Genomic DNA, 25,794 nt, shown 5'->3' with positions numbered 1-25,794 from the left:
CAGGGAACAGATAAGAGGCGACGGGTTAAAAGAAAGCGAATTTTTCCCGTTTTGTCAAAAATTCAGAAAATAAGGTACACAAAAGAAAAAAAAAAAAAAATTATAAGTATATAAAGAACACACTTCTTCCCCCCCCCCCTCTACGACACCCAATGTGCACTTTGAAACGTGCGCAAATAATATAGTACATAATAAAATATACATATATATCTGTAATATGTATAATAAATTCCACGATATGGACCAGCAGAAGAATAGAAGAAGCAAGCAGAGGGATGCGAGAAACTATGATTTCAAGAAGACTGGAAAAAGCTTCAAATACAAGAAGAACGAATTAAAGAAAAGGGGGTTTGGCATCAATAAGAGCTGGAAAAATAAAATCAACCACACATATGGAGGAGGGGAAAAAAAAGGAAATAGAAAAAGATTTAACAATAACAACAATGGAAACAAAGATTATATCAATAGGAGTGGTAGCAATGTTGCTACTGTTACTACCACTGGTACCATGAGCAATAGGAAACCCATATGTGATTTTGAGCATATGCTTGATAATGTTGTAGAAAATAAAATAAGCTTAAAAAAAACAGACGAGCATTTTATTCTAAATTTAAAAAAGTTATATGATATAAACCAATATTGGTTCTCCTTAAAAAAAAACATGGAACGTATTGTATCGAAATATGTTTTAAAAAAAAAAAAAAAAAATCTTCAATATGATAACATAAATTTCTATATTAAGAAACTGAAGAAAAGGCAGAAAAAAAAGGAAAAAACAAATGAAAATGATGAAACATTTGTAAATGAAGATCAAGAGCAGAAGTATCAACCCGAATCATCTCAACAGAAATTACTTTTCCTAAATCCAGAGGATATACTTTTCCAGTTTGATGAGGAGAACAAGGAAAATACATTAAACTGCAAAATATGGAAAAAAAAAATAAAACATTTATTAAAAAAGAGAATATCCTCATGTGAGGAAAAAAGTACTACAACTAGTCAAAGTGTGGACGAATATACGGAGAAACCTCGAATAATTGATATCTCCAACATACCCATTTGTCTGAAGCAGCTATACGATTTAGGGAATGAATACAAGGATAGTAACAACAACAGTATGGAAATGAATAATACTACTACTAATAATAATAACTACCATCGTGGTAATAAAATAAAGCTAAAACTATTGCTAAAAAGGAAATTAAATATGAGTAGTATATACAGTTTACTTTACGATATTGGATTAAATCTAATGTATGAATATTATACAATTTACATTAAAAAATATTCAGAAGATGATGAAAAAATTCATCTAGAAATTATTCACAATAAGAGCAATATCTTCAGTGATAGAATTAATAATATGGTTGTTTTGTTTAAAAAAAATCCGTTGGTGTATATTATGTATATAAAAGTATTACTTGATTTCTACAAAAAAAGAGAAGATGTATTTATCAAAAAGTCCATTTTGGAATGTCTGAAACATGTATTTATTTTTGTTTTGCCAAACGAAAATTTAGAAACCGTAGAAGAAAATAATAAGACAGTTATGAATTATATTTTAAACATACTATTTAACAGATTTAATTTTAAGGAATATAACTTTTCTTCTTATTATTTCTTTCTCAATTCGCTACTGTACATATATGCCTTCGAGAATTATACAAAGAAATTATTTTTGCAATACATTTACATTTTGAAGAATGGTATATACAGTTCAATACCTAGTGTCTTTTTTGTATCAGCTAATAATTTGAATGAATTTTGTTTAAAAAAAAAAGAGAATAAATTTGCAAACTTAAATATTCTACTGGATGGATACATAACTATTAATAAGGGAAACCCATTACTTTTAAATATTTTGAAACATATAATAACTATAGATTATATGAAACGTTATGTTATGTTTTACTGTTTTGAACAAATTTTATCAAATTTGAGATTATGTGTTGAACAGATTGTTCAGTCTTTAAAAATTGGTGACAAGGAAAATATTATAAATGAAAAATTGAAGAAAGAAATTGTAAGCATGAATAGATGTTTATACGTTTTATACAAAATGAAAACGAACTCATTTAATGATATTACGGAAAATATTATCTATTTTACTACATACATTTTTGAAATGTTTTCAAAAAATGTGTTTGAACTTAATGATAAAAAAAATATTCTTCTCAAAGAATGGAGCATAGAAAAAATGAGTTACATTAAATATGTCCCTATCGATACCGAAAATTGGGAAAATAAAAAAGAAGCGAAGAATGGAATAAGATGTGCAACCAATGTGAATTTAGGGACTGAAAATTCATGTCATGGAAATAAGGATTCAGGTGCTAACAAAATATGCACGAGAGAATTAGAAGAAAGAAGTCGAAATGGTGAATTATATAAAAAGGAGAATGCACCGAATTGTAGTAATGGAAATGCAACGAACCTTATGGGTATGCTCAGAAACTTCCAGACAGTGCCAAATGATAATTCTTGGTCTATGGGAAGTACGAAAGAGACAAATATGATTATCAGTGAGGACCTCCAAGAAGATAAAAATAAGAAACATAGCAAACGTCACTGCGATGAGGGCGAAATGAAACGTGAAACGGAAGAGAGAGTTGAAGATGGTGAGATGAGAGAACTAAAAGGGAGGGGAAGCAAAAATTGGCTCCAAAATGGGTACCTAAATGGGGTTCAAAATTGGCCCCAAAATGAGCGCCAAAATGAACCCCAAAATGAGCACCAAAATGGGCCCCAAAATGGAAGAAAACACGAAGATGGCAAAAAAAAGACAACAGAAGAAACGCTTCTGCATAAACAGTGCCTGTATGGATATTTGAGCAAAACAATCCTCAAGCTATTATCCAGTATTTTAGTGAATAACATATACTTCATAATTTACAATAGATGCATTTTACTTAAAAATAAGAACGGGAAAGAAACAGGGAGTGATGACCGACCATCAGAGGATAAATACTTACACAGCTTAAATTTTTTGTCCCTATTAAAAATTATAAAAAGCGTAGAGTCCTACAAAATTAAAATAAATTTTTTAACCATTATGTTTCTACTTTTGTATTCATCAAATCAAATAGATGACAATATATATTGCTATTTTTATAGTATTTTAAAAAATATGAATTATTACGAAAATGAACATACATATAATTTCTACGGCTTACTAACAGTACTAATCTTAACAGATAGAAATTTAATTAGAAACGTAAGCTTTATAAAGAGAATTTTTCAGCGTAGCATTCATTCAAAAGAATCTTGTACTCATTTATTTTCCCTAATGATGATTAGATATTTAGTTTTTAAAAAAAATATCCTAATGAAATTTTTGTACAATGATGAGAATATTTTATATACACACAATTTAGATTACGTAAAAAATTCATATATTGTAAAGTTCAATAAATATCATAAAGGAGAAAAAAATGTACTTGTGAATGATAAAATATTTCTCTATGACGAATCAGTAAATAATCCATTGGATGCTAATTCTGTGTTAACTCATTTTTATGAATTCTACAACTTTTCATCTATGTTAAATGATAATTTTAAGAATGTTCTGTTCGAATTTAGAAATATAACCATTTTTAATTATAATTTTATTCAAATGAAAAAATATAGTCAGCATAAAAACAGTTTGTCATATAATGGATTCTTGAATAGTAGACCACTTTTAAGAAATTCTTGTGAAAAAACAAACACAACTGATAACTCTGCTAAGGAAAATCTGAATGGAAGCGCAGGAAGTGGTGGATCGCTCTTGGTGGATGATAAACAACTTTCCAATAATGCAGATTTGTTTGAAAAAAATTGTAACGAAAGAATTTCAGGAGGGAGCATTCTTGGCATAAAGGACACAGACAAGCAAATAGATCAGCACATCATGGACAATGGAAACGGCATTGAAAGGGGCCATAATAATAACAGCTATGAGAAGGATCATGATGATGATATAGTAATTAATATAAGGAACAATAGACAATGGAGAAGGAAAAAACAAATCAATGACCATACGAATGAATTAAACGAGGGTGAAATAAATTCAGTTTTGCTACCGCCAACCAAAAATGAAGCAACGATTAATCATCAAGCAAATAATTTCACTCAACACTATCCAAATCAGTACCCACCAGAACCACCCATGAATTTGTATGATTGTTCTAATAGTTATTATCATATGTATGATTATCAAGCTAAGGACGTCATTAACATTCTGGATAAGTTATCGTTGGAATATAAAAATGCTCAGCAGCAAGTGAATATGCTTAACATTTTTAACAATTTTATACACGATTCATGCATTAATGAGAAGAGTGAGGGAAAGGAAGAAATAAAAAATCAACAAAGATTTAAACTAATGAACAACCCATATCAGAAATATTTTTATGATATACTAAATACCTACAATAATAACAGTTTTAAAAAATTTAAAGATAAGTATCAAATTAAAAGAAAAAAACAAGAGGCTGGTGAGAGAGAAGGTGCAAGCAAAAGTAACGATATTGACAATGATGATGATCATGACGATGATGGATCGGGGTCATTGATAGATGAAGAACAGGAAGAAGATGATTTTTTGGATGACTACATTGCCAAGAATTTTGACATAGGTAAAGATTTAGATGACGATATGGATTCGCCTAACAAAATGTCACACAAAAAGAAAAAAAGAAAAAAAAGTGAACAAGATAATTTTTCGAAAGATAAGAATTTTAAAAAAAATTCCAAAAAGAAAAAAGCGCAACCGTCCGATGCACCTACAGATGGTGTGATGGAATTTTCAGATTTTGCCAAGTTAAAAAGCAAGAAAAAGGGTAGAATAAGTTAGTTTATCCGTTTCAAGCACTCCAAATATATTTTTATCCCATGCCATCTGCATGGTTATGCATAAGGTATGTTATATAAAAATACATATACGCAGATATATCTATGTGTTCATGTACATGTACTCGTTTCGACTGTTTTGTCATGTTTTTTTTCGAAATGATTAATTTATGGAGAATGTTTGTTTACCTTTATTTTTTTTTTTTTTTTTTTTTTTTTTTTTACCACATCAGATAGAACATTTCAAATTTAAATTTGTTGACACTTCGTTTTGAGCGACGTATATAGATCCATTTGGTTCTTTTTTTTTATTATTTTTTACCTCAAGGTGTGACGTTTTGCTGCGATGTTTTTTCGCCTCTTTTTGTAGCCTTTTTTTTTTTTTTACTCCATTTTGTCCTTATAAATCCCATATCCAACAATTGCAAACCTTTTCATCACTCACACGCACAGTCACACTTTATGATACATAGGTGAAACGTCTTTTTACCAAAACTCTTTGTTTAAACCTTATTTTTAAAATTTTTGTATAAAAAAAAAAAAAAAAAAAAAAAAAAAAAAAAAACATAATACCAATTAACTTTTTAATTTTTTTTCAAAATAAGATATGTAATCATAATCTATTTGATTTATTTTGTCCATTAGGACGTTCATATTATCACTTAGTATTTTTTTATACATTTCCGAGGAAAAACTCTTTATATGCTTTTCTGCTTCGCTTAGTATTTTTATTTTTCCACATGTTTTGTATGTATACTTATTTTTGTTCCTTTCCACCTCTCCTCGTTCGTTCTGTTCCGACGTGCTGGATCTGTCTTTAAATTCTGCAAGTGTATTAAATGTTTTTTTTCCCTCAATGTGCTTGCTTGCTCTATACGCATCTTCGTCTACTTCATCTTTCTCGTTTACTTCATCTTTCTCGTTTACTTCATCTTCCTCGTCTGATTCATCTTCGTCTACTTCATCTTCCTCGTCTGATCCATCTTCCTCGTCTGATCCATCTCCCTCGTCTGATCCATCTCCCTCGTCTGATCCATCCTCCTCGTCTGATCCATCCTCCTCGTCTGATCCATCCTCCTCGTCTGATCCATCTTCCTCGTCTACTTCATCTTCTTCATCTTGCTCTTTCCCCATTCTGTTATCCTTCAAGCATCTTCTATTCCCTTCCACACTTCCGTTCGCATGATAATCATTCAATATTTCCCCCTGTTTTGTCTTGTTAGAGTACTTATTACCGTACCTCATGCTTTTATCTTTCACCATTTGAGCAATTTCACTAATGTTGCCCGGTTCTTTGTTCAAAATATTTCTTTCAATTTGAGGAATGTTCATAAGATGATAGTCTACCCCTGTATTACTTTCTCTCTCATGTGATAAGGTTTTCGATTGTTCATGAAAATCGTTTTTTCCCATAAACAATTTAAAATTGTAGACCTTTTTTTCATATTCATCCATAGAGTGATTTAATTTTTGTAAAAACACATCATTCTCTTTTTCCTGTACACCCTGCCTCTTCACATTTTCGTTACAGTATTGTGTAATATTCCCTTTCGGATGATTGTTTATTTTTACATGTGACTTTGAGATTTTCGCGAGATGTTGGATATTTAATTCCACGTTTATTTTATTTTTTAAAAATAAGTCCAAATTGTCAAACAGCTGCATTATTGCGTTATTTATATCCTGGTAGAAACATTTTGCCGTATCAATTTTTTGCTGAATAAAATATATTTCCTGATTTTTTCCCGAAATTACATTATCCATTGCTGTCTTTTCATTTTCAATTATATCATTATTTTGACTAATTATTTCGTTTGCAGTTTTTATGTATTTATTTAACTGATTTTTTTTTTCTTCACAGGATAGAACCAGTTCATTTAAAATTATATCGATTTTTTCTTTTTCATTTAATGTACTCTCTTCTTTGTTGCTATGCTCATTGGTTACTATGCAATGAATTTTATTTTCTTTTCCTAAAATTTGTTCAAAATCATCTTTCATAAAATTGAGGATTTGTATTTTGTCTTCTAGCGTGGCTAAGTTTATAGGAGGTTTAGTTTTTTTTTTTTTCTTTTGATTCATTTTCACAAATCAGAAATCCTTTTACCTTGGCATCAATTAGTATATGTATAGATAGACATGTGAATATACCCTTAGTGTATTTAATACCACACGTGTGTATATCTATTTGCACCATAACACACCGTTGAAGTATATAGATTCCTAATGTACAAAAGCTGAAAAGTAGAAATATCGCTTATGTTTACTTTTTAAACTACGTCCATCACCTCCCCCCCCCCTTTGTTTTTATGGACTAGTAAAAATTTATAGATAAAACTCATTACTTTGAAAAAATATATACATATATATATGTCCCCTTTGTAAGCTATAATTTGAAGGAGTTAAAAATTGTTCCTATCGAAATTGTCAAAATTATGTATGAGTAGGAGGACATGACAAGGTACAGGACTAATGTATATGTTAACACACAGAGAGAATAGTCTATCTAAATTATTGCCACTATAAATATATTTAATAAATACATAGAATGCTCAAACTATGCTTACATTTTCATTATACCATTTTTTGTTGCATATTTTTCGTAATGAGAAATATTTTACTGCATTTGACGAGTTGCTTAATGCTTGATTCGAGACTTTCTTACATTTACCTTTTTATGAATATATAGTTTAGTATCATGTACATATATTTGTGTTAACATGCCAATATAGCTAAAATGTTCTTTTCCATTTGAAGAACTAAAATGACTCTAAATTTCTCTAAAACCTAATTTTTTTTTTTTTTTTTTTTTTTTTTTTGATTTATAAATCCTACAATGCACATAAGATGAAAATAATCGAACAGAAAAAAACTTTAGACTTTAAAAGAGGTACCGTAATATTTTGTTAACCTAAAAGTGAATACTATTCAACTCCCTTTATCACTATTGCATTTGTGGTGGTTCAGATGATATTTTCCAAACATGCGTATGTGTAGACACAATGCGTAAAAAGGTGATGAGACGAGGATATAAAACAAACAAACAAAAAAAAAAAAAAAAAAAAAAAAAAAAAATACTTAAAATAAAATGAAATGAAATAAAAAATATAAAAAAATACTTTTTCTTCTCTGCAGGATTATGCCTTACTAATTATAGACTTTTTTTTTTTTTTTTTCTTTCCTTGTCTCATTCCATTTTATCATAATATTCGCATTCATTTTGAACACGCATATACACATTTCTTTGGAAACACCTCATAAATTTGGTTATATCATGTGATATTTATCATAATATGTGAATGTGCTAAGTGTATTGACATGTTAAAAACAAGGATAAATGGGATATTGTATGGGAGGAATAATAAAAAGATAATTTTCCTTTTTTTTTTTTTTATTTGAAATTAATAAAAAAAAAAAAAAAAGTGTAAAATATAGAGAGAAGTGAAGAGAAAACGAAATAGTAACCACCTTTTATTTTGCAATTTTTTTTTTTTTTGTAGGCCAAGGGTAGCTTATGAAAAATAAAAAAATATACACGGCATAAATTCTTCTCACACATGTAAAATTATTGGTACTTATAGGCATATGTATGTGTATGCCTATAAGTACCAATCTGTAATGCCACTTTCTTGTGTATGAAATAAACAAGGAAATGTGACACCATATTTGTGAAAAAATATTTGCCTCTACCAATAGTAATAAAAAATATTCCAAAAAATCGAAATAATTTAAATGAGCTAAAAAAAAAAAAAAAAAAAAAAAAAAAAAAAAAAAAAAAAAAAAAAAAAAAAAAAAAAAAAAAAAAAAAAAAAAAAAAAAAAAAAAAAATGAAAAAAAGGGAAAAAAAAAAAAAAAACAGAAAAAAAAAAAGGAAAATGTAAAATTTAATTCTAAATATTAGGAGACATATTAAAATATTGTAACGAAAAAGCGTTAAAATTGCAAAACAATGATATAAGTATTTAAGTTACTCAAGGGAAAACTTTCACATTGTGAATGCATTAACTTTATGGGTAAAGATTTAAAGCATTTATCTGTGTGCAATAATGCCAGAAAAAGAAAAAAGGAAATAAAAAGGGAAATAAAAAAGGGATGTAATACGAAAAAGATAAAGTGGAGAGAAAAGAAAAAAGAATAAAGGAAACTTAATCATTGGCCGGACAAAACCAGAACTCTAGAACAAATACAAAAAAAAAAAAAAAGAAAAAAAAGTGAAAATAGTGAAAAAAAAAAAAAAAAAATAAATAAATAAATGAACAAAAGAACTAATGAATAGTTAGGTAAATGAGCAGGCGAAAATATGAATAGGCGAACAAATGAGCAAACGAACAAATGAGCAAACGAATAAAGGAAAGAACGAACATACAGATAAAATAGCGGAGCAAAGGAATGAAGAATGACCAGAGTTGTGCCAAACGAAGGCCATTAAAAGCAGCATATTTCACCGCTTGTGGAAATGATGAAAATGCTGCTGTATGAAAGCATCAGAGGGGAACAGAAAAGAGAAGATAAAGACAAAACACTGAGTAAGAATGTAATAAATGAAAATAAAAAAAAATATGATAGGCATAAACTGAGAGCCATTTTGAGGAAATACATTCGCCATAACAATAGACTTCTGAACTACCACAAATATAAAGAAGTAATAGATAATTTTGAACCTTTTAAGAATGTTTTCATTATTTATAGCAATAGTTTTTTCAATAAAAATAAAATTTTTAATTATAGCTTTCGATATTCTAAAATTTTAAAGATACTATACTTGAACGAGAAGGGAAAAAGACTCATATATGGAGATAGCAATTATATGAAAGAAAATACCCTAACACGAAATAAGAAAGGTAGAAACAATGAAAAAATAGGATTATTACTAGATGAGAAGAAGATTTCACATGAAAATAATTCTAATGAAGATAAAAAATATGAAGTTATTAATTTTTTTTATAATTTAAAAAAAAGTGATTTTGAAAAATTAGACAAAGTTATTGATAATAGTCGAATAACTTTACCATTATTTAGCTATTTCGATATATATCTATTTAGTAATAACAAAAAATTAAAATATGAAATTAATAAAAATAATATTAAATATATTGATATAAATTCGATATTATATTACCTTTACATCCCTGTCATAATTTCATACATCCACCTTAAGGATTTTCATAATGCTAAAGTTAGATTCTATGAATACATTTACATGAAAAGGAAATTTAAACAAATAAATAAATACTGTTCTGAAAGTGAAAAAAGGAAATTAAAATTAACCACCTTAATTTCATCTCAGCTTAAAAATAAAATATATAATTACTATGACACATTGTTGTATGAAAAAAAAGCATCATCTCCCTTGTCTAAGGGAAATGATGAAAAGATGAAAAAAAGTCTTAACAAAACTAAAACGAAAAATGATAATAAAATTAAAATAAATAACGAAATTAGCAGAAAAAGTAAAAAAAAACAAATCACAACAATTAATTGTAATAATAGGGGCGACTCGCATAAGAAGGAGCGTCTATGGTATAGCAGCACTTTTGCATTTAAGAAAAGTAAAAGGAAAAATTCTTTTTTTTCACCAAGTGATTGTATCGTCGATTATGACAGCTCACCAATTAATCTCACAAACGGGTTAAAAGATACAAAGGAGAAAATCTACGTATCTTCCGTGAAAGATTTTAACAGAAAGGAAAGTAAAATAAAGCAAGATATATTTAAAGAAAGTACTATTTCTGAAGAGAGAATTGTCGAATGTATTACAAAAGATGAAATTGAAAAGAACGACATTGGTAAGTGTCATAGGAGGGATGGGTATGAAGAGGGAGATAAACAAGACGCGCACTCAGATTCTGGAGTGACCAAGGAGGAAAATCTTTGTTTTAAGAAGAGAAATATTCATTTCCATTACACATGTAAAAGGAGAATCCATAAACATGAAAAAAGAAAAAAAAAAAAAAAAAAAAGGAATGAATATGAATATGAATACTTAAGCATTGATGAATATTTACTATTCCTAAAAATAAAACATAAGGAGATATCACTAGAAAGGTTAGCAGATGTTGTAAAAAATAGTCCTTTAGAAGAAAAAATATGCAGAATAAAGAAATTCAGAAATATAATGAATATAGAACATAATGAAAAAAAAAATGTATATAAGAAAGAAAAAATTTTAAAGAATTTGATAAAAATTAAGGATAAAAAATATTATTTCTATAACTACTTTTTCGATGTCTTAATTTATTTTTCGTATTTTAAACAAATAAACATTATAGAGGGTATATTAATTATGGCTCTCATGTATAGCAAATTGAATTTTTTGAATATTTCCATTTATATATATAAGAATGTCTATTTGTACTTTTACTACATTTTCGATAGTTATCAAAGAAAGTGGAAAACCTTCGATATAAACCACAAAATGAATAAATTGAACTCGTTCAGCATAAGAGACAATGTACACGGAGATGTTGCATGTGCAAAGCACTCCAATGAAATAAAGGATGAAGTTGCAAAAATGAAAAAAGAGAGAAAAAAAAAAAAAAAAAAAAAAAAAAAAAAAAAACAAACCACATTGGTGACAAGCAGTGGAGAATTCCTTAAAAATTGTAAACAGGATAACATTGAAGAGGGGAAGCTTTGCCCGATCCGATCGTACATTAGCGGGGCTGCTACAAGTGCTAGCAAATGTTTTCATGAAAACGACAGTACCAATGTCCCCCATAGCAGTAACTGTATTGCTGGAGAAACGGGAAGATTAGATATTCAAGGTAAAGCTAATCAATTCAATGGGATGCATACACATTATATGAACAATGGAGATGATGACAATGATAATGATAACTATGGAACATGTAGCATGTACGACGAATCTGTGGTATACATATTTAACAATTTTGTGAATCAACTAAGAAACAATAGCAACTTTTATTTTATAACAGACTGGCAAGAGGAGAATTTTTACTCTAAATATCGAAATTATTCCTTCTTAAATAATTCATTTAACTCACCACACTTAAATTATATTAATGACATAGTTGTCGAAAGTATTATAAAGAATGCTATATGTTTTAGTTACAAGTATATTTTTAACGGAATAAAAAAACATATTTTAATTTACCTTAATTTAATAAATTATATAGAAACAAAATATATGTTTTATCAAAATAATTATAATATAAAAAATTTAATTTATCATTTATATTTGGATAAAATCATTAAATGTTATGACAGTAACCTTTTCACATATGAAAAAAACTTGTATGTACTAAAAAGAATTATTTTTTTAGATAATAACATAAATTTGTTTCACATAAATGAGAATTATTTAACGAATGAATATTGTCTAAAATCATTATTTTTTAAAATATATCTTAATCTTTATAAAAATGAATCCATACATTTCCAAGACAAAACTATAAAGGGGGTCTTTCGATGTTTACCCACAAATAATGAAATCTCCATTATTGATGAAAATAATTTAACATACTCAGAAATAATCTATCAATACAGAATTAACATACAGGGGGACAATGACCAAGACAACATACTACACTCTGAAATAAATTTAAAGAAGGAAAGAAATTGTGAACAACTGAAGCCAGAGGAAGATAAACTTGCTTTTCCTCACATAGGAATGTCTTATTCCTTGTCAGAGAATAAAACAAATGGAACAAATGTTACATCTAAAAGCAATTGTGTTGAAGGAAATTATCTGTTGAATTGCAACTCACTAAATGTCACTTTCGCTGATTCCAATTACAAATTGAACAGTAGACAGGAGCCTAATTACTGTGCACAAAAAAGTTATTTAACAAACAGTAGTATGCATATGCAGAAGAAGGAAGAATATAAAATTGAACATGCATATAATGTGAATAATAACAGCAATAGGGATGATCATAAATTGTTTATCAATTGTAATTATCAAAAGGGGGTGAATAATTGCCCTTATAGCCATACCTTATCATCTGATGGAGGAATATTTGATAATAAGAAAAGGTACAACTCCGATGTTATTTTAATGAGATCAGATCCGATTAACAACAATATCCTATCGATAGATAATTTGAACTCATACTTTTCTAATAATGTTAATGCAAAGAGAGAATGTGCTTATAACGAATTGAACAAGTACAAATCGGAAAAATTGAGACATGCCTCGTGCGATAATTTAGACATAAAGGAAAAAATGGTTAATACAAGTATCCAAAGAAAGAATGATAAATTTATTGAAACCATTTTTAAAAAAAATATTAATAAAAATTTATTTGGAATTAATAAAAGTATAAATGCAGATAATACGTACGATGATGCTAATGATGGTAGGAATAATTTTAAGAATTATACGTTAAAAAATTTTTTTAATTTTCCAAATAATGAATTAAAAATATTAATTTATAATTTTTTGTACTTGTACATTTTTGATGAATATATATACATCAATACACATAAAAAGGACATAAATGAATATTTCAATTTTGTAAATGTGTTAAAAAAGAAACAAAAACTAAGGTACAACTTTTACAATTTTTTATGCAAATCGTACAATGATATTGGAAATGAAATATCTTGCTACAAAAAATACCTGAAAGAAAAGTATTTAAATAAAAATAAAAAAAAGGATAATAACAAAATGACGTATAATTCCATGTTTGGAGAAAAGACAACCATTCCTGATAATATGAAAAAAGATATGAATGAGAAAAGTAAAATGAAAAGTTCCAAAAAATTGTCAAAGAAAGGGGAAGATTATAAAATTACTAGAGAACACAAAAAAGAACCCCCATCCCCAATGACCTCCATTATCCTATTAAATAATAAAAAAAAAAATTATAATTCTAAAATTATAAATTTGTTGAGAGATACATATAAAAAAAATTTCATTAATTATCATATGAAAATAAATATAGAAAAATATGAACACATTTATTTCCTTTTCATGATAACGGAAATGTTATCATTCATATTCTTACCATATATCAATATGCATTATGCGTTTACATACATCAAGTGTTATAAAAATGGGAATGATAATAAGTTTACCACTATTGAAAGATTTAGACAAGAAAATAGAAATCTATTATGTGAAGGAGATAGTCCGAATGACACTGAAGAAATGAACATAGTTATTAATCACCAACAGAATCGTACACATATACGAAGCCGCACAAACAAACGAAAGAGGTTTCTGAAAGATGAGAAGAAGGGAATTTCCACAAGTATTTATAACATGTTCAAACTGGATAAAGGAAAAAACTTATTTAATTTTTTAAATAAAGAGAAAAATAATTATTCCGATTCTGAAGATATTAGGAATAGAAAAATATTTTATAGAAAGAATACCCTAAGTAATATTAAAAATGAGACAGCTTATATGCAGAAATATTCTCTATTCAATGAGAAAAGAGAAAAATGGAAAGACACACTATTCATCAAATCTAACCCATTTGAACTGAAAAAAAAAAAATATAAAAAATATAGTCACCACATGGATGACAATAATTATTATATAACTTTATGCAATGTTCATCAAGTTGTACAGCAAATTAGAAGAAGCAAAAAACGATTAACTTTGCAAACAAAAAATTGTATTGAAAATTTTATCCTTTATAATGAATATTATCAAATTGATACATATGAATTGAATAAAAAATTTCATAATAAAGGAAAATATTTCCTTATAAAAAAATATGAAAAAATTATAGCCCTTGCCTTTTACACACGTTTTAATACTTATTTGATATTTTCCCTATATCAAAGGATAGCATTACTGAATTTTCTTTACTCAAATTATCATTTGGTCATTTCAATTTTAAGATATATTAACCATGTACACTGTAAATTGATGAACCAACATTCGAACAATCGTTTTTTGTCCACACAGAGATCAAGAATGAAGTGTGATAGGGAACTCAATTTATCTAATCAAGGTAATAAAATGAATACAGAGCAAGGTGAAAGGGAAAAAACATTTTTCATGGCAGATAAGCAAGACTATACAAATTATTATCATCCCTTCTTCTATATGAAAGATGAAGATATTCCCTATGATGATTACATAATTAATACATACAGTACGAATTATATATATGATAAAAATAATGCACAATATGATAAAAGTAACACAATGACATCCTTAAAAACATTTTATGAAAATTTAGGTTATATAAAATCCTTCCGATTTTCCATTTTCTTCGACATATTTTTTGAGCTAAAGGTAAATTTTAACCATCTTAGAAGTGCATATATATGCGTCCAAAATTCTTTGAAGTATTTATTCTTCTTTTTGAAGAATTCCCACAAATTTAACTTGATCCTAGATGTGCACCCGAGAAAGGGAAAACGTGGATTCAGATGTGAAATTGTTAATGAAACGACAAGTGACTTAAATAACCATTCTGATAAAAAAGAATATATTCCACATGTCAATCGAAACAATAGAAACCAAAACGAAACATGGAAAGTAAAAAATATAAATTTACAAAGGCTCCCCACGATAAATTGTACTAGTGGTGCGATGACTTCAGGAAAGTTTTCGCAAAATGAAAGGAGGAAAAGTACTATTGAACATTCAAATTTAACATGCAACGAATGGGATGCACAAGATAAAGAACCGTTTTATGATACAAAATATAGAAGGCCTGTGGATGAAAATTACGAATTTGCTAACAATAATATATGTCCAAATGAAAAATGGAATTCTGATAATGTTCATTATGATGATTGTTATTTAGAAAATAATAATTCGTCCAATATTTCTAGTCCATATTTCAAAAAGGAAATTTTTGGCACGAATAATGAAAATAAAAGAAATACCTTAACCAAATGGATAGATGAGGAATGCCATATGTTCGTTCCTAAAAATGATATAAATAAATTAAGAAGTAGTAAACTGTTTTATATTATTGGGATATCATTACTAAAGCAATTGAACACGAACTATTATTATGACAATATAAAAGAAATAAACCTAATTTATGAAAATGATTTGATAAATAAAAAAATAAATATAAGTAATCTTTTAAAAAATAATTACACAGATGTGTTAAATTTGAGTTACAAATATATTATTAAAAGTATTAAAACAGATTCTAATAGTCTCTTAAGTTATTACTATCTTTGTATCATTTACCTATACAAATTAAAAATTAAGAAATGTATATATATATGTAAAAATTTCTTGCTCAAAAATTCCCACAACTCTTATGCCTTCCCATTCTTTTTATTAAATATAATAGTAACCAGTTCGAGGTGCATTCAAATGGATATATATTCTGCACGAGCAAGGAAAAACATATACAATGATATTACTTATTTCCCAAAAATGTTTCAAAAAAGAAATACGCGTGATGATTATGCCAAGTCAGCTACCAGTTATAATCATAAAAATTATGACAAGGATGATTTGTTCATTAAAAATTCGAACATTTTTGACAGATACGACGAATATTATAAAGAATTTCTTAATCAGCTAAAATTCAGTGTCCCTAAATTTTACCATTCTATTTCAAGTCTGAACAATATGTTTGATGAAGATGATGATGCTGATAATAATAATGAAAATAATAATGATAATAATAATGATAATAATAATGATAATAATAATGATAATAATAATGATAATAATAATGATGATGATAATGATGATGAAAATAAAGGTGGATATATAAACCATTTTTGCAACTTTGGGAATTCTATTAATTGCAACGAGCCCTTGAAAAAAATGCACTATGCCAATTTGAAAAAAAATAAATATGTTTACGAAAGAGAATCTAATAACAAAAGTAAATATGCAAGTGATACAGAAGATGTACTCAAAAAGGAGCGTGTTGATCAGCATGATGAGAAACATATGGACAGGAATTTTAAAATAATAGAAAGAATATCTCCAAAGTCTAATAGTACATGTAACAAATTGAATGCACAAAGTATAACATACACGCCACATTATATGCACAGCGATGGTAATGCCCAAAGTAGATCACTTAATAATGAATGTTTTCTAATTCTTACCAAAGCTATTAACTTTTTTCCAAATAATTTTTTTTTTTTTTACATATATTTGTATTATTTAATTAATTTTTTTGTAATGTATGATGTTTTATTTTGTTGGGAAAAAAATACAGAAGACAAGAAGAAAAAAAAGACTTGTCCAAATACTCATTTGAACAATTCATTATTGAAAAGAATTTCACAAAAATGCAACTTACAATCCATCCCAGATACAAACCAAATAACTTTAGATTATTTCGATTCTTCGGGTGAAGGAAAAAAAGGAGATACAAATCTTAACCATTTGTATAACGCTATATTCGACTCAGACGAAATGAATAACGATGATAATGAAAAAATTTATTCAAGTGATGAAACTGAAAAAGGTAACTTTCTAAATGGAGATAGTAATTCGATTCGATTATTTTCTAATGTGCCATTTAATCTTAACAAGTTTACGAACTTGACTAAGGGGAAGAAAGCAGGAAACATAATTTTAACAAATACTATTAAGGAAGAAATTGACAAAATTCAAACTTCCTTAAAAATTTTGGGAAAAAAAAGCAACTCCATAGGTATGGAGTCTAGAAATAGAGACACCAAATATTCAGCTCATCGCAGGAGGAAAGACAAAGTATCTGAGATTACCCTGAATAGTGGAACTATGAACAATATGAATCTTACTACAGTAAATTGTAATTGTAATTCTGATGCAGTTTATGATAAAAAGGATGGAACAACTCACCATAAAAATTTCTTGGATAATCCACATCTTACTGAACGGACAGATTTTGATCAGCACAACGAATCGAGGGATGTGCATGTTAAGGTGAAAAACAAGAAAAATGAGAAAATTCAAAGTAAGGAGAAAAATGAAAGAACCCAAAGTAAGGAAAAAAATGAAAGAACCCAATGTAAGGAAAAAAATGAAAGAACCCAATGTAAGGAAAAAAATGAAAGAACCCAATGTAAGGAAAAAAATGAAAGAACCCAAAGTAAAGAGAAAAATGAAAGAACTGTAAATTATCAGATTCCTTATGATACCTGCTGTTCAATCGGAATGAAAAATAACATAAAAAGAAGTGAATATATTGACATTAGCAAAATAAATTTGCTACCCTGTGCAATACCCATATTACTGATATTATATAAATATATCAATCAAAAAATTCAAAAAAAAAAAAATTCTGACATGTGTATATATTTTTATCTAAACAATATTATGTCATCTATTGATTTGGATAAAATTAAGTGCGAATTGCATGAAAAGGATGATAGTGATCCGTTTTACACTGGCGAGATTGACAACTCTAATTGTTTCTTTAGCTACTCCAAAAGGAACAATAAACTGTATAGCAAGAATTACGACTTTTTGGAAAAAAATAAAAGTGGCACGATTAATAGAAGCTGCTCCATGAACATACCTAGAAGTGTCAACAATATTAGAACCCATAATTGGACGAGTGGTAATAATAATATGGAGGAAAACAATATCCCTCATAATAGTACGAATAGGAAGGGATTACGAAAAATTAGTCTGAAAAATGTGTACTTGGAAGCAATCACCTGGATTAGTTTGAGTGAAATTTTAATTTACTTGAAGGTAAGTGCAAAGTTAATTATTTATTTTTTTAACATTATAGACACATATATAAAACTTTATCTAAGTATAAATAATAACAACAATTATTACAATTATGAGAATATTAGTTTTTTTTACAATTTAACGCACCAATTTATGTGCTTGAAATGCTTATACTTATTTTATTTATATGCAAAATGTATAAAAAAAAGAAGAAAATATTCAGATAATCTTTTTATGAACAGAAAAAGAATCAGAATATATTATGTGCCTCAAATGATAATATCACCTTTTAAGAATGTGGAAAAAAAAAGGAAAAAGAACAAGTTATTACTACATAAAAAAAATTTATATACAAAAATTCTCTTTTTCGAAAATGAATACGAGTTGCATACTTCTAGAATGAAATTGTGTGATCACCCACAAGTCCGAGTAGATAACAACTACATCTACTTCAGTGATAAAATAAGTGACAATGATTTTAAGTTGCCATTTCATATCAATCATAAGAAGGAATTAAGGGGGAAATTCTGGCTCTTATGGAGAAAAACAGAAAAGGCAGACACACAAGGTAGAGGAGCAGAAAAAGGAGGAACAGAAAAATACGAAAAAAAAAACCTTCCAAGAAGGAACACTGAAAAGGGCAACTCTCCAAAACAGATCACAGATAACGGCGTTAAATGGAATATGATCAGCAAAGGAGAAGTAAACAGCAAAATGAACAAAAAAAGTATGAATAAACTGTATGCCGATGAAGAAAAATTATTTAATTCCTTTCACATTGATGATAAGAGTGACCAAAATAGACATAAAAAATATCAACTTGTAAAAAACATTAAAATTTATATATCTTTAATGAGTAAAATTTATTTTAACGATAGAAAAGTTAACATTTTGTATGCAAGGTATTATTTTTTAAAAAAAAAGTACCAAAAAGTTATCACCATATTATCATTACTAAATAAACATTACAAAAAAAAGGATTACTTCATTAGAGGAAATAAAAAACCCTATGTTCAGAGCGACAAGAAAAAAAATATTCATAATTCGACTGAGGAAAACACATACCCTAATGAGGGGTATCCGTTTCATTTAAATAACCAAACCGATTTCATCTATGAATATTTAAATATATATATGTATTACCAGTCCTTTGAAAAATTACAAAACTATAGGAAATCGAATTATTACAAGCATATTCTAAATGTCATTTTTTTAAACTGTCCCCTAATACCATTTTCTCTATTTCCGTTTATAAATTTGTGAGTGTCGCAGACTCCATATATTATATTCCCTCTTGCAATGCATACCCAGCGATTGCTATGGGTGGAGATAGTGAATTTCCATCGTCCATTTCTCCCATTTGCATTTCTCTCACCCGTATTTAATTCTCTCGCGAATGTTTATATGTACCCAACAGTCGGACAATCCAACAATCTTTATAAATAGGTGACACTTGCTATAACATGTTTTTCCAATGTTGGAACTTTTTATGGGAAATTCCCTTTTTATATGACTTTTATTTTTACAGTTTCTATCTTTTATTTTCAAACACATTCATTTTACGTTATGGTTCGTAAATTTTTCTTTGCCTGGCTTTTTTTCATGTCTTGTTTTCCCCTATTTTACTTTGTCACATTTTAATTTGCCTTTTTTTTTTTTTTTTTTTTTTTTCAACCTTTTTTATTTTTAATTTTTTTTTTTTGCAGCAAAAAAAAAAAAAAAAAAAAAAAAAAAAAAGGACGTAATTTGAACACATGACATTGTACTTGTGTATATTTTTCATTTGCACGTCCTTTATTACCAATCCATATATCCCCTCGTTTTCTTCACACTTTCACGATGCCTGTCGTACATCGAACAATATATATGTATATATATATATATATATATAGGCATTTTGATTCGTTCATGTCAATAATTGCTTTTTCAAATAATTTTAATATATTTTTTTTTTTCTTGTTTTGTAACAAAACTTTAAGTTTCACACCCATGTAAAAAATGGTGAAGAACTGCAAGGAAAAGAAACAAAAAAAAAGAAACCGTTGTATTTGGCACTATTTTATTTTATTAAATTTTATGTCACTTTTTTTTTTCTTCTTTTTGGCAACCCTTTTAAAGATTTTTTTTCATGGCTTTATAAAAATTACTTCTTCAATAAAATGATATTCTTGTTTTTGGAACGTTAGAATATTTCAAATGCAAAATTAAGCAAAAAAAAAAAAAAAAAAGAAAAAAAAAAAATAAGTATTAAATTGAAAGACATTCACCCATTATTTCACGTATGTTGTATGTATAATTATAAGAGACTTTTTCACAGTTTTGTAGTTTTCAAAAATGTGCAGATTATAAGCATTTTGGCTTTGTCTTTAATTTTGTGGGTTATATTTTATGTGGTTCGTGAGAATGATGGAAAAAAAATAGGGTGAATGGACACATGAGCACTTGTTATTTATTATTTGTATCTTTTTCTTTTTTTTGCATAGCAATATTTTTCCTGTGTTTGTAGTACTGCAACTCTGCAGCCTTAACACTACAACTACATGTATGCTTAAATTTTAGAGAAACCACAACAAAACAATGAGGTCAATTTCTTTCTTCCCCTTGTGCACAGCTTCATTTTTTTTTTTTTCCTTATTTAACATCTTCCGAAATTTCACAAGTCGAAATTAGTCACAGTTAATTGCTTATTTGCAACACTAGTTTTCAGCATTTTTTTTTTTTTTACCTATCGTTTAAGTGTCTCGACAAATTCAGAGACATTACGCTAAACTAAATATATGGGATTGTTCTTAAAATGCTTCCACTTTAGTTAAATGTGAAACGGGGGATTATTAGGCATGCTCTTTTCTCTTTTTTTTTTTTTTTTTTTTTTTTTTTTTTTATTTTTTTTTTTTTTTTTATTTTTTTTTTTTTTTTTCTTAATTTTATATTTTCTAGTTAAGCATTAATTGCATTTTGTTTTTCCTTTTTTATTTTTACATATTAGCATTTAATTTCAATTATTATTTATTTATTCATTCATTGAGTCAGTGAGTCAGTAATTTTTTTTTTTTTTTTTTTTATGAAAACATACAAACATACGGAAGCACAGTTTTATCCATAATTACCACAAAATAACTGCAGAGAATATAGCACATGTATAAGGAGAAACATATAGGTGCTCCTCAATCGCGCTGGTGAAATAAAACAAACTATAGGTCCCTTTGCCTCCTTAAAGTATAAGTTGTTTCTATAATTTTTTTCGGGTTTAAAGAAAAAAAATCAAATTATATAAAATAAAACAAGAAATTAATTTGCGGCTTGCTTTTTCTGATGATGATTTTTTTTTTCCCCCATCATTTCGTTTTACCATTGATGATATTTTTTTTGTATCCATACTAATATTATAATATACACGTATGCATATACATATATAATATATATATATTATATGCATATATATATATATACATATATTATTAGCATATATTTATATACGTATATTATTAGCATATATTTATATACATATATTATAAGCATATATTTATATACATATATTATAAGCATATATTTATATGCATATATTCCATCTTTATCATGTATCAAATGGGAGAATTTTTAAAAAAAACTGTTACGTCAAAGTTTTAATTTGGATGGCCACTATATATTTTTTTTTTTATATATATATATTTTGTAGTCTTATATAGGCCATATTATACATATATATGTATATATTATTATATGTGTACTTGTATTCATATGAATATAAAAAACAGGAGTAATAATATTTTTACCATTTTGAACCCTGTAAAGCTGCTATACCTCTTCCTGTGCTCCGATGATTTCCTTAGCTACTAATAACTTTACCACAAAAGGGTAATTAAAAACGCTTGCATATACAATTGTACATTTATATTCCATTTTTTTTTAAAATATTTTTCGTACTCTTATACAAAATGGTTAGAGATATAAAATTGATGAGGCTCACCAAATCGAGTTTAGAGGCCCTGAACAAAAATCAAATGCTTACCAAAAAAAGTGAAAGGAAAATGTTAAAATTATGCCTATATGCAATTCTAACGTTTATGATGTGTGGTATGTTTTTGTTATTCCTAACCACGACATCGAATAAAGAGTTAATTATTAATGAAAGTAGTAATTTAAATGATCTTTTAAGAAATACTAATGATGGAGATATACTGAATAAGGAAGAAATAGAAGCATTGAAATTTATTTTTTCAAAATATCCAAAGGAAAATAAGGACGCAATTGATGATGCTAACAAAATGAACGAAGGAAAAAATGCAGCAGGTAATAATATAAAACTGATGAAGAAATATAAAGATTTTATCTTCAATATAAATGATGAAAATAAAGAAGACTTTGCAAAAATGCTACATGTACTTTTAAAAAATAAAATAAATGAAAAGAAAAAAAAAAAAAAACAATCAGAAAACAATGATGAAGAGGGAAACAAATTGCTCAGTAATTTCCGAACGACTGGAGGTCTGAAAAGTATTAAGAACGATGATAAAATATTGAGTGAAGTAAATACAGAAAATATATTGTTCAATATGAAATATGCATCGAAATTTTTAAAGTTTATGAAAAAATATAACAGAAATTATAAAGACATAAATGAACAAATAGAAAAATACGAAAACTTCAAGGTGAATTATATAAAAATTAAAAATCACAATAAAATGAATCATACTTATAAAATGAAAATAAATCAATTCGGTGATTATTCAAAAAAAGATTTTGAAAAATACTTTAAAAAATTATTACCAATACCAAATCATTTGAAAGAAAAATATGTAACACCATTCAGTTTACATATGAAATATAAAAAAAATAAATTGACACTTGGGAACTCAAACCTTTTTGCTTCCGTACCAGAAAATTTAGATTATCGAGAAAAGGGAATCGTACATGAACCAAAAGATCAAGGATTATGTGGTTCCTGTTGGGCATTCGCTAGTGTAGGAAATGTTGAATGTATGTATGCAAAGGAACATAACAAAACTATTTTAACGCTAAGTGAACAAGAAGTTGTAGATTGCTCAAAATTAAATTTCGGGTGTGATGGTGGACATCCATTTTACTCTTTTATATATGCCATTGAAAATGGAATATGTTTAGGAGATGAATATAAATATAGAGCTATGGATAATTTATTTTGTTTAAATTATAGGTGTAAAAATAAAGTTACATTATCATCTGTTGGTGGGGTAATGGAAAATGAATTAATACGTGCTCTGAATGAAGTAGGTCCTGTATCTGTTAATGTTGGTGTGACAGATGATTTCAGTTTTTATGATGGAGGAATATTTAATGGTACTTGTACAGAAGAATTAAACCATTCTGTTCTTTTAGTTGGCTATGGCCAAGTACGTAGTAGCAAAATATTTCAAAAAAATGGTGCTATTGAAAGTTCCACAAGTGTCATGAAAGATGGAACAGATACCACACATAATAATGCCACTGATGATATCAAATACTATTGGATTATCAAAAACTCTTGGAGTAAAAATTGGGGAGAAAATGGATTCATGAGAATTAGCAGAAACAAAGAAGGAGACAATGTTTTTTGTGGTATCGGTATCGAAGTTTTCTATCCAATTTTGTAAAACTGCTCCGAAGGAAAACATTGATTCATTTTTCAAGGTTTTTTTGTAATCCAGTGTCGTGTTTCCCCTGATTAGAGCACTTTTCTATACATTATGTGTAAACCCGTTTTGGCCTAAACGATTTAATAAATCGCGTCTTAGTTAGACAAGCCTTTTTTTAAAGTGCATATACATGAAAAATATTTTACCGTGTGGTTTAACCCTGTAATAAATGCTTACAAAGTGTATACATATATATATATATATATGCGAGTGTCGTCCCTTCCGTGTTCAATTACTTTTTTCCTTTTTGGTACCTCTTTTGATTTGAGTCCAATATTTATATGCAATCATTGACATTTTATGTTTTTAAGTATTCAATTTATTTATTTTGTTAATTTATTTTGTTAATCTATTTTGTTAATTTATTTTGTTAATCTATTTTGTTAATTTATTTTGTTAATTTATTTTATTAATTTTTTTTTTTTTTTTTAACCCCTCATGAATTAGCTACATTTCCTTACGCCCCCCTATTATACATGTAAGGCTTTAGGCTTATGATAAAATAAAAATTTTAATCTGTACCATTTCTATTTTTTTTTTTTTTTCTTTTTAACAAGTTCGCTTAAAATAAATTTTTTTCTATACTATCCTTTAAAAGGTAAGAATTGGGAATGGGAGTTTTCTCATCTTTTGTGCAAAATATTTTTCACATGCATATAAGAGAAGTAAAACAAAGGCAAAAAAATTAAGCTATCTCTTATCAGGTATACCAGCCCCAGATGAGCAAAAAAAAATAAAAAAAAAAACATATTTTTCAATACTGAGTAGTGTATCTCTCTAGAGCGCATTAAGCAAATGTTACAAATGTGTTCGTGTTGTATATCAATAAAATGTGTCGGCATGTATAGTCAAGTCATGTTGTTCCGAATGTTCATTATGCATTATATGCTAGCGGATTTAAGATTTTTTTTTTTTTTTCGTAATTTTTTAATTTTGGAACATTTTAAATAGTACCCGGTTTGTGCAGAAAATCATACTGGTTATGTACAGTTGATACACCCATCAATGTTACAAAGCAGCCAGACCTCTTAAGGATGCGTAATCCATTCGTATAATAGGGAGAGAAAATATTAAATGAAATTCTGGCAAGAAAAAAAAAAAAAAAAAAAAATCTGCAAATAGGAAAAGTAATGAAAATATGAAAATATGAAAAATTGTGAAAATAAATAAATAAAGTTGCAGTACAAAAATGGTAAAATGAAATAATTAAAAAACGCAACAATGAATACATATATGTTAGGTTAAACAAATTCATGCTAGCATTCTTATATGCGTGCCAAAACAAAAGCAGTTTGGAAGTATAAGACCAAACCGTTTTTTACAATATTTTAGAGGATTTTTTTTTTTTTTCACTTTGTTCTGCTTCTTTCATTTTGTTACGCTTTCACGACATTTACCATTTGAAGAAGTTACAACAAATAATCATAGACATATAACATAATAGTACATCCGTAAGAAAGGCATGCACAACACCCTCATTTCCTGAAGCAAAAAAAAATATTATGAAAAAACGTACTGGGAAGTTTCTACTATTCTCGTCTTGCGTTTTAAGCCTTGGAATATATTACTACGTAAAAACAACAAAATACTCGGATTATAGAAGAAGATATGAGGGTGTATTAAAAGACATAGAAAGACAAAAGGCAAATTTTAAAAAATGGAAAGCTGATAATTTATAGGACAATAAGGGACAAAAAAAAAAAAAAAAAATGTATCAGAAATATAAGAAAATGAATAATG

The 25,794-nt window shown here is 27.4% G+C and overlaps 5 protein-coding genes across 5 annotated transcripts; 4 read left to right on the top strand and 1 right to left on the bottom strand.

The window, feature by feature from the left end:
- Positions 1–217: 217 nt before the first annotated feature.
- PGO_125070 (hypothetical protein, conserved) lies at positions 218–4,834 on the top strand (the record flags this gene model as incomplete). Its single annotated transcript, XM_028689297.1, has 1 exon — positions 218–4,834. One exon carries the CDS (start codon positions 218–220, stop codon positions 4,832–4,834), a length of 4,617 nt encoding a protein of 1,538 aa, XP_028545098.1.
- A 572-nt stretch (positions 4,835–5,406) lies between these two features.
- On the bottom strand, positions 5,407–6,912 carry PGO_125060 (hypothetical protein, conserved; the record flags this gene model as incomplete). Its single annotated transcript, XM_028689296.1, has 1 exon — positions 5,407–6,912. The coding sequence occupies one exon, from the start codon at positions 6,910–6,912 to the stop codon at positions 5,407–5,409; it is 1,506 nt and encodes a 501-aa protein (XP_028545097.1).
- A 2,374-nt stretch (positions 6,913–9,286) lies between these two features.
- On the top strand, positions 9,287–19,666 carry PGO_125050 (hypothetical protein, conserved; the record flags this gene model as incomplete). Its single annotated transcript, XM_028689295.1, has 1 exon — positions 9,287–19,666. One exon carries the CDS (start codon positions 9,287–9,289, stop codon positions 19,664–19,666), a length of 10,380 nt encoding a protein of 3,459 aa, XP_028545096.1.
- Positions 19,667–22,338: 2,672 nt separating this feature from the next.
- PGO_125040 (cysteine proteinase precursor,vivapain-1) lies at positions 22,339–24,012 on the top strand (the record flags this gene model as incomplete). Its single annotated transcript, XM_028689294.1, has 1 exon — positions 22,339–24,012. One exon carries the CDS (start codon positions 22,339–22,341, stop codon positions 24,010–24,012), a length of 1,674 nt encoding a protein of 557 aa, XP_028545095.1.
- A 1,544-nt stretch (positions 24,013–25,556) lies between these two features.
- PGO_125030 (hypothetical protein, conserved) lies at positions 25,557–25,733 on the top strand (the record flags this gene model as incomplete). Its single annotated transcript, XM_028689293.1, has 1 exon — positions 25,557–25,733. One exon carries the CDS (start codon positions 25,557–25,559, stop codon positions 25,731–25,733), a length of 177 nt encoding a protein of 58 aa, XP_028545094.1.
- Between the last annotated feature and the right edge of the window lie 61 nt (positions 25,734–25,794).

The sequence above is a fragment of the Plasmodium gonderi genome (assembly GCF_002157705.1).
Source record: "Plasmodium gonderi DNA, contig: Chr12, whole genome shotgun sequence".
NCBI classification, from domain to species: Eukaryota; Apicomplexa; class Aconoidasida; order Haemosporida; family Plasmodiidae; genus Plasmodium; species Plasmodium gonderi.
Note: the sequence above shows the minus strand (reverse complement) of the source record. Positions and strands in the feature narration are given on the sequence as shown.